This window comes from Corylus avellana, chromosome 9, assembly GCF_965113065.1.
Source record: "Corylus avellana chromosome 9, dhCorAvel1.hap1.2, whole genome shotgun sequence".
Taxonomy (NCBI): Eukaryota; Viridiplantae; Streptophyta; class Magnoliopsida; order Fagales; family Betulaceae; genus Corylus; species Corylus avellana.
In genome coordinates this window covers 8343070-8353448 of record NC_142498.1, presented here as the reverse complement: position 1 = coordinate 8353448, position 10379 = coordinate 8343070, and the positions used below count along the sequence as shown (strand labels likewise).

Here is a 10379-nt window from a genome sequence, read left to right as displayed (position 1 = left end):
TACCTTTTTATCATTATCAACTTAATCCAATCTCTTGTTTTATTTTACTTTGGTAATTGATTTTAGACAAGATTTAGCAATCCTCGTGGGAATGACCCCATATTTGCACACTATACTACTGTGTTGACCTCGTGCACTTGCGGGTAAAACATTCAATTATTTGCCTATTAATTTAGGTAGGTAATTGTGAACAACAAGTTTTTGGCGCCGTTGCCGGGGATTGAGGTGAATTTTGTTTAAAATTATATTCCTTTAGTTTTGTTATTTTAATTTTCAATTTTCAATTTTGTTTTTTTTTTTCAAAAATATTTTCTATTGATTCTTAATTTTTTTTATGTTTTCTGTTTCAAGTTGCGGATTAGCATTCTGTGATTGCGATCGAACGTCAGCTTTGTGCAATCGAGCGCACCAACCTGCGATCGAGCGTAATTCCAGGGAGCGTCCGAACCAGCAGCACTAAAGCTGCTTTGACTGAAGAAGCAACTCAATTGATGCAAGGTCGTCGATCTCAAGATACGTCTGTCATTCCACTCGATTCTGAAATTTAGCGAACAATTCGACAAAAACCTGGAGACAAAGAAGAAGAGGAAGAAATTGAGATGGAAGATTTGCAAGAGAATCCAAATGGGCCAAGACCACTAGAGGCAAATCCACCACCGGTGCGGAGACCGATGAAGCAGGCATTTGTTCCAGCTAACCTCCATCAACCCTCATGCATAGCATATCAATCGGAGGTGGAAGGCAGTTATTATATTTCTCCTCAAATCCTCAATGCATTGACTCACTTCAGGGGCACAGCTATTGAGGATCCCAACTTTTATCTTAAAGAATTCATTGATTTATGCACGTTGCAGCATGTCCAAGGCCTAACTCCAGAGAGACTCAGGTTAGTTCTCTTTCCTTTCTCTTTGAAAGATAATGCTAAACTGTGGTATAATTCTTTGCCTGCAAATTCTATCTATGCTGGGAAGAATTAGCCACCAAGTTTCAAAAGAAGTTTTTCCCAGCTCAAAAAACAAGACAACTTAAAAGGGAACTCCAGCTGTTCCAACAGAGAGATGGAGATTTGTTCTTTGAGGCATGGGATCACTTCAATTCATTGCTTCTAAAGTGCCCACATCACAACATCCCTCAAGATGATCAGGTACAAATTTTCTATGAAGGTTTAGATGATACTAATAAAGGGATGGTTGATTCAGCTTGTGAAGGAGCACTTATGGAGAAGAGTAGTGAGGAAGCAATGGAGCTGTTTGACTGTTTGACACATTAAGTGAGCATTCCCAGCAATTCTGCTCTAGAGGAAGGAGAAGAGCCAAGAGCAAAGGCATGTCTGAAGTAAACTTTAATGGGGGATCTCCCAATCAGATGGCCGTTGTGGAAAAGAAGTTGGACATGATTGTCAAGGCCATGACTACTCATAAAATTTCACCTCTACAATAGGACACGCCAATCCAGGTATGTGCTATTTATTCCCATCTAGATCACACTACTGAGACGTGTCCTTTATCTCCATTTGCAAAGCAAGAAGAGGTGAATTATGTGGGACAAAACAATTACCCCCACAAGAACAATTCGTACTCCAACACTTACAATCTAGGATGGCGCAACCATCCCAATTTTTCTTGGAGTAGCAATCAAGGATAGCAGAAGGGGCCCCAACAAGGAAGCCAACCAACTCAAGAGTCAAAGTTGAACCAACTGGAGCATATGATACATAACCTGGTGACCTCACAACAGCAATTCACGGCTGATCAAAAACAATTCAATACAAAGACTGATCAAGCCATTCAAAGACTGGAAGTACAAATGGGGCAGATGGCAAATGAGCTGAGTGAAAGGAAGCAGGGAGAATTTCTAGCCCAAGCAATACCTAACCCAGGGAGTCACTAGCAGCTAAAAGCAGTCACAGTGCTCAGGAATGGCGAAGTCATTGGAACTGAAGAGCCACCTCAAGCAACTCCACATGAACCATCAACCTCTAAGGTAAAAAAAATGGAGAAGGTAAATACACCCCCTTTCTTCAAAGGTTAGTCAAATCAAAGAAAGGAAAGCAACTCATGGATATCTTTGAGACTCTGAGGAAAGTAGAAATCAATATTCCCTTGTTAGATGCAATTAAATAGATTCCTTCTTATGCCAAATTTTCAAAAGATTGTTGCACTAACAAAAGGAGATTTCAGGAGCATGAGACTGTGGCCCTAACAGAAGAGGTAAGTGCAGTTTTGTTGAGAAAATTACCACCCAAGCTAACAGATCCGGGTAGTTTTCCATTCCTTGCAGGATAGGAGACCACCCTTTTGAGCATGCATTGCTAGATCTGGGAGCAGCGGTCAATTTGCTGCACTAAAGGCCATCCAGGCCTCATTCCCTGGAATTAAAGAGAAAGCCAATATTTGATCAACCCGACCCTGTTGCTCCGGGTTAAGTTTGAGACACTCCTCCCCTACCAAAAGAAAGAAATTCATAAGGAGTATGAAAACCTAAACCGAAGAAAGGGAAAAGTCAAAGACACTTATAATTTTCCTAAGCAACCCCCCACTCTCAGTGAACCTTGTGCTCCAACGGCAAGGTCTGGAAGGGGGATGCATCCCAATCACCGAAGATGTAGAAGAACTGTTCCGACCAATGTTTGTTGTTGGAGTAGATGGAACCGAGCTCGATAAATTGGTTCTTCCCATGAACCAGAAAGGTCACCGTCTCGGTAGCCGAGTAGAAATGGGGGCCATATATGTTGAAGAACTCCGGAATCGACATTGTTTGTCCCGAGAAGACAATGGGCCACAATAGAAAGGTAGCCAAAAAGTACATTCACCCGTTGGGCATCAGCTGCCCTAGGGCCAATCCTAGATGAAATAGCAGTTCTCAGATGACAAGAAGCCCAGCTTAGAACATGTGTTCATATATGCATGTCCCCGGGGCCACCAACCATCCCAGTAGAATCGTCAGGAAAATGAAGGTGTATCGAAGAAGGAATCTTATAGTTATGCCAGAGTACCTTTTCGTCGGCCAGTGTGAAGCAAGACCTTTCATCATGAGGAAACTCCAAGCACAGAGAAGGCCTGACATTGGAGAGTGGCACCTTTGAGAAGGGACAAACCTTCGAAGAGGAACCCCCTCTCCGACGGACCAATGGGACTTCCAAGGAGTAACCATCGGAAAGCTCTCCGTCCAAAGGTTGGGGTTGGTTGGAAGAAGACATGAATGCAAGAATCAAAGGTGAAAGTTTTTGAAAGTTTGAATGAGGTGAAGAAACAGGAATTCAGGGCGACAAATGGTGAGAAAAAGGAGAAGAATACTATTTATAAAGGGAGATCTAGGTTAAAGCAACAAAGCATTTAATACGAGGGAATGATGAACTCGCAGCCATCTCAAATCGAGATGACCAATGAAGGTCCTTTCATCAAAAGGCACAACGGGGTAACCACTCAATATCTGACACCTGTCCTAGAAACCCACACGCCCGAGCATGGATCACTTAGAAAAGGACACGTAGAGATAGTAGGGCGCATTTATGAGCTACGGACAAAATATTCAAAAGTCGAAAGTCATATAAAATCAGCAGATATTCCGAATATATAGTTGTCGGATTCAGAGAACAGCTATAACATCAAGAATAACGGCTCCAAAAGATTGCCAATGGACCGAACGAAAATTTCGCTAAAAGATCCTACAACTAAAGAAGTCAAATAGGTAAAATCTGGAAATTCCATTACTTCGAATTCTCGAAAGAAGGAATTTGAGGGGGTAACTGTTACATACATTTTATAAGACCCAAGCCCATGGGCCCTATTCATGGAAGAATAAAGATGTGGGCCTGGCCATCATCAAAAGCCCAGAACCTACCTAAAGAATTGGTCTCATCAACAGCTCGACTTGTCTCAAGAAAGTATGGTCAAAGGTATCTGATAAGCGCCGAATGTTACACATCCAAGCCCCTTAATTTACATATGTTAATTCCTTAGCATTGTTGTTTGTTTGATTTTGTTTTGTTTTTGTGTTTCAAGTCTTATTTGACAAACCATTGAAAATTGGGCTTAAAAGGGCAAAAAGCTGGGCATTCTGGATCTAGGATCGAGCATAACCATTCCTGAGCTCGAGCGCACCTACGCTCGAGCGTCTGCGGCTAAGGATCGAGCGCATGCCTACGCTCTTGTGCACAACAGCTAAGCTCGAGCGCATTGCGCTCAAGCGCACAAACCTCAGATCGAGCACACACGGGCGCTTGGTGCACGACAGCAATCATTTTCCAGCGTGGATTTGGTTTTTAGTCACCCAATTGGACTGGGAGACTAACCTCCGGTTTTCTTAGGGTTTCTAGGGTTTTTTAGGGTTCTCCTAATCCCTATAAATAGGGCTCTAAACATTGTAAACAGACACACCACTATCTAGAGTTAAAATTTCAGTAAATTGTCTATGGAGCTTAGAAGGTCATGAGCGGCTAAACCAGTTGTTGGGTATTGATGTAACCCTTTCCAAGAACAATGGTTTGAATGTATTTAATTTTTTGTTTTCATTTGATTCATGTTGATTGTATAACTGTGAGGATTGCTACAATTGATTTTTGTTCTTCATATTAAATGCAATTGTTCTTTAATTCCAATTCAATATTAGTAAAATTCTTATCTTGTCTTAGAAATTATTTTACTATTATTGAACTCAAATCATTCTTATTTTCTGTGATTATAAGAATGATGGTTATACAATGGTTCTTAATTGGCATGCAATCAATAGGGTTAGATAGACCATACCTAGGAAAGACGGATCGTACTACGCCCTAGTTTAGTGTAATTTTGGTGGATCATCCGTGCCAACCGAAGATGGGTTATGCTATTCGATTGATTGTATGAAATTGTTTTCATGTGTTTTCTTGTTTAAATTATAACATGCATAGAATGAATTGCTAGAATTAAATATGGTTAACCATTGATGTACGGATAGTGGTGAAGTCAATACCCTACTCTCTCTCTCTTAAATATTTACTCTCTTTATTTTCATGCACTTTGAATTTACACAAACAAATCATTCTCTTTTGAATTAAGTTAATTTTAATCTTTCAAATTTCGATAATTAAACCACTGCAGTCCTTGAGGTTCGACACCCTCAATATAGCCATATCCTATGCGATTCGTCCTATTGCAAGTCGTTATTTTTATATAATTAATATTTTTGGCCACAAAAATACCACATCAATTTTTGGTGCCGTTGCCGGGGACTGCTTAACGGTTTCATTATCTAAATTTAAGGATCGATTTTAGCTTAATAATTTATTTTTCTGCTTTAAGTTGCTAACTTTAATTCTGTTTTGTGTTTTGTTTTTATTTTTTTAATTTTATTTTAGAATTTGCAAACAGGTCTGTAGCTGCCTTTTCTGTGACTGCGATCGAGCGCAGATCGCGTGTGATCGAGCGTACAGATGCACTCCAGCAGGAACCAAGCCAGCAGCGCTCGAGCCCTCCCCTCCTGCGCTCGCACCCCTCTACGGAAGTACGCTCGACCGCACCTTGCCGTGCGATCAAGCGCACTTGCAGCAACCTGCATCCAAACCCTAAGTGCATCTAAGGGCCGTTTGTGAGCTTTACTTTTCTATTTTAGCTTAGTTTTTCTTTTCTTTCTATTTTGTTTATGCTCGGTCGCCGTTCTTTGTCTTTTCCATTAATTTCTTGCAACCTTGAAATTGAACGCACTCTTTGACAAATTGGATCCCAAAGGACTCCTAATTCGCTAGAAGCGCGTCCCACTGAGACCATGGGAGACGGTAACCATGTGGCTTTGCAAGATCATTATCTTCCTACCACTTACACTACTCCCACATGTCTCCGGCTGCTAGAGGTTACGGCAGCCAATTATGAAATTAAGCCCAGCACTATACAAAGTTTACCTTTTTTCCTAGGGCTTAGCACTAAAAACCCTTATGACTTCCTCAGTGATTTCGAAACAATTTGTTCTACCATTAAAATGAATGGATTCACTGAGGATGCCCTAAGGATGTGTTTTTTTCCTTTCTCCCTAAAGGAGAAAGCCAAACATTGGTTCCAGTCCTTAACACCCAACTCTATCACTTCTTAGGCTCAATTGCAGCAAGAATTTCATAAGAAGTATTTTCCCATAGGAATGACCAATGACACTAGGAGAGCTATCACTAGCTTCTCCCAATATGAGGGAGAAGATTTCCATAAGACTTGGGATAGGCTGCAAGGCTTACTTAGATCATGCCCACACCACGCTGTCCTAAAATGGTAGCTAGTGCAGTGTTTCTATGATGGCCAGATCGAGTCCAATAGAAAAATGGTAGATGCATCTTGTGGGGGAACATTCATTTCAAAAAGCGAAGATGAAGCATGGTCTTTGTTTGAAAATTTGAGTAACAATTCTCTGCAGCAGGTTTCCACCAGACGAAGAGCACTCAGGACAGAGTTTATTTGAAGTAGGCCATTCCCCAAACATGGCCAACCAAGTGATTAAGGCTATCTCCAAGAAGCTAGATCAAGTTTTGATGACTGCTAGTTTTGCTCCTAATATTGCCCACATGCACACACCACATGAATCTTGCTCATTTTGTTCAAGTCCTATGCATCATGTAAATAACTACCCTCTTGATGGAAATTTTACTGATGTTGCTAATGAGTAGGTTAATGCAGCTTTCTCCAGACTGGGTAATGATCCATATTCCAATACCTACAACCCCGGGTGGAGAAATCATCCAAATTTCTCATGAAAGAACTAAAATTCGGGCAACCCAGCCCCAGGGCCACACAATCAAGCTCAACCCAACAGGCAGTCCTATCAACCTCATTCCACTTACCAGCCTCCACATCAGCAATACCAGGCCGCACCACCTCCCTCAGAGTCTATTTTGGGGATCGAATGCTAAAAATGATGAGTGAGCTGACCAGCCAGGTGGGCGAGATATAGCAGATGGTGAAATCTCAACAGAAGATAGTGAACTCACATTCCCAATCCATTGCCAAGCTGGAAGCTCAAGTCGGACAACTTGCCAACACCCTCAACAGAAAGGACGAAGGAAAGCTTCCAATTCAGCCAATGGTAAATCCTAAGGGGCACTACATGGTAGATGACGGCACTTCATACCATCAGCAAGTTCAAGCCATCACCACCTTGTGAAGCAGAAGAATAATTGTCAATCATGTGGAGAAGAAGGATGAGCACTCGGAGGATGCACAGAATCTGTAGAATAATAAATGCAAGCAAGTAAGCAACGACGCTTCGTCATCAGCAGCTCCCACTCCAGAGATTCCATATGAGCCACGGGCCCCTTTCACAGAACATCTCAAGGCACCTTCCCACTTTGGGAAACAAGGAGAGAAAATACAAGGAATGATGGACGTGTTCAAATAGGTAAAAATCAATCTTCCCTTTCTTGATGCCATTGCACAAGTGTCTGCCTATGCCAAGTTCCTTAAAGACTTGTGTACTCGAAAAAGGAAGACCAGAAATAACATCCCCAAGAAAGTCCTTTTGACTGAGCAAGTGAGTTCCCTGATTAAGCACAACACTCCTCCGAAGTTTAAGGACCCCGGGGCTCCTACAATTTCATGCATCATCGGACAAAGGGAAATTGATAAGGCACTCCTAGATCTGGGAGCTGGTGAGAATTTACTTCCATATTTAGTGTATCAGCAGCTCGGCCTAGGGGAGCTGAAGCCCACCACAGTGATTCTGCAACTAGCTGATTGGTCTATTGCCTAGAGGGATTGTAGAAGATGTGATCATCCAGGTGGATAAATTTTTCTTCCCAGTCGACTTTATAGTGCTTGACACCGAGCCTGTGCCCAATCCTGATAAGCTGATTCTCGTCATCCTTGGGCGTCCTTTCTTAGCCACAGCTAATGCATGCACCAATTATCGAACTGGAGTCATGGCGATCTAATTTAGCAATATGAAGGTTAGGTTGAATATCTTTACTTCATTTCAGCATGCTCCTAATCAAAATGAGTGTTTCTTTGTGGACAACATTGAAGAATATATAGAGGATTCACTACCTAGTCTCCTGACCAAGGATCCAGTGGAAGCCTGCTTGAATTACTTCGACTTTGAAGAGTTCAACACCAACCAGTACATCAAAGAGGTCCATGATTTGCTAGAAACAGCCGCAAGTGCAGACTTTCATCCATGGAGAGTAGTAAAGGAGCCCCTACCTGTGACATCAAGCACTCCTCCTGTTCCTTCTCTAGTGTCTCCACCGAAGCTTGAGTTGAAGCCCCTGCCAGCAAAGCTCAAGTATGCATTTATTGGATTTAACAACACTTTTCCGATCATCATTGCTTCCGATCTTCAAAAGGACCAAGAGGACAGTCTGCTATCAGTGTTAAAGGAGCATAAAGAGGCCATTGGATGGACCATGGCAGATTTGAAAGGCATCAACCCCTCTATCTGTATGCACCAGATCCACTTGGAAGAAGATGCTAAACCTTCCCATGAGGCACAGCGCCGGCAGAATCCCAACATGAAAGAGTTAGTGATGAAAGAGGTAGTCAAGTTACTTGATGCAGGCATCATCTACCCTATCTCAAATAGCAAATGGGTGAGCCCCACTCAAGTGGTTCCAAAGAAATCCGGCATCACCGTCGTTGAGAACTCAGCTGGAGAGTTGGTTGCACAGCGCACAACCACGGGATGGCGTGTTTGCATCGACTACCGAACGCTCAATTCCCATACCCAGAAGGATCACTTCCCGCTCCTATTCATTGATCAAATTTTGGAGCGTCTTCCTAGCCAAAGCTACTATTGCTTCCTTAACGGTTATTTCGGGTATAATCAGGTAGCAGTTGATCCCCAAGACCAAGAGTAGACGACATTCACATGTCCATTCTGCACCTTTGCTTACCGATACATGCCCTTCGGATTATGCAATGCACCTACCACATTCTAGAGATGTATGATGTCTATCTTCTCCGACATGGTAGAGAAATTTTTGGAGGTATTTATGGACGACTTTTCTGTTTTTGGATCTTCTTTTGATAAATGTCTCCATAATCTTTCACTTGTGCTTCAACATTGCAAAGAAACTAACCTGATTTTAAGTTGGGAGAAGAGCCACTTCATGGTGCAGGAAGGTATAGTTTTGGGCCATATAGTGTCCAAAAGAGGTATTGAGGTGGACCGGGCCGAAGTTGAGCTAATTGAAAACTTACCGCCGCCCACTTCAGTGAAGCAGATTCGTTCTTTCCTAGGGCATGCCGGCTTCTATCGCCGCTTCATCAAGGACTTTAGTAAAATTTCAAGGCCCTTGTTTAACTTGTTTGCTAGGGACGCCCCTTTTCACTTTGATGAAGCATATCAAGAGGCAATCCAGAAGCTTCGGTCTCTGTTATCTCTTGCCCCCATCATGCAGCCTCCTGACTGGTCTTTGCCCTTTGAAATCATGTGTGATGCATTTGACTATGCCGTGGGTGCAGTATTGGGACAGCGGGTAGGTAAGCTCCCTCATGTCATCCATTATGCTAGCAAGACTCTAATGGATGCTCAAGTCAATTACACAACCACCAAGAAAGAATTGCTAGCTGTGGTCTTTGCCCTGGATAAATTCCGCTAATATCTTCTGGGATCAAAGGTCATCATTTACTCTGATCATGCTGCTCTGCGACATTTGCTGGCCAAGAAAGAAACCAAGCCATTGTTGATCCGCTAGATACTACTTCTGCAAGAATTTGATATTGAGATTCGAGACAAGAAGGGCACTGAGAATGTTGTTGTCGACCATCTGTCACGAATCTTGTTTGAGACACCCCAGCCAGTTCCTATTCATGACTCTTTCCCAGATGAGCAACTATTTGCAATTACTCCGAGAAATCCACCATGGTATGCCGATATTGTCAATTATCTAGCTACAGGTCGGATTCTTTCTCATTGGTCTAAGCAAGATAAGGACCGCTTCTTCAAGCAAGTTCAATTCTATTTTTGGAAAGATTCAGAGTTGTTCAAGTATTGTGCTGATCAGATCATCCGACGCTGTGTCCCTGAGAGTGAATTTTCCAGCATTCTCACATTTTGTCATTCTCTAGCTTGTGGAGGACATTTCAGTGCCAAGAAGACAGCAGCCAAGGTTCTACAATGCGGATTCACATGGCCCACCTTGTTCAAAGATGCCTAAGAATTTTGCCTAGTGTTGTGCACATTTATTTAACTCGCAAGTGCACGAATCAATTGTAGTTTAATGGATTGCAAGTGCGAGGTCGATCCCACAAAGAATTGTATTCTTGGAAGAGCAAATTATAACTGAACTAATTAAATCCTAACCTAGTTCCAAAAGGATTTTGAATTTTGGTTTAAAAATTAAACGGCAACCATAAACTAATTAAAATAAACTAAGAAATAAAATACTAAGGTTTGAGAATTCACACTCACCGAATCACAACAAC

At 42.1% G+C, this 10379-nt stretch overlaps 1 protein-coding gene across 1 annotated transcript; it reads left to right on the top strand.

The window, feature by feature from the left end:
* Positions 1-7897: 7897 nt before the first annotated feature.
* LOC148583661 (uncharacterized) lies at positions 7898-9553 on the top strand. The gene is made up of 3 exons (XM_088510737.1): positions 7898-8488; positions 8570-8769; positions 9268-9553. The coding sequence occupies exons 1-3, from the start codon at positions 7898-7900 to the stop codon at positions 9551-9553; spliced, it is 1077 nt and encodes a 358-aa protein (XP_088366863.1).
* Positions 9554-10379: the final 826 nt, after the last annotated feature.

Coding starts and splice junctions, on each gene's coding strand:
- LOC148583661 (XM_088510737.1), top strand. CDS start 7,898: ATGAAGGTTAGGTTGAATATCTTTACTTCATTTCAGCATGCTCCTAAT. Junction 8,489..8,569: donor AAGAGTTAGTGATGAAAGAG/GTAGTCAAGTTA, acceptor GTGGTTCCAAAG/AAATCCGGCATCACCGTCGT. Junction 8,770..9,267: donor TTCCTTAACGGTTATTTCGG/GTATAATCAGGT, acceptor CTTGTTTGCTAG/GGACGCCCCTTTTCACTTTG.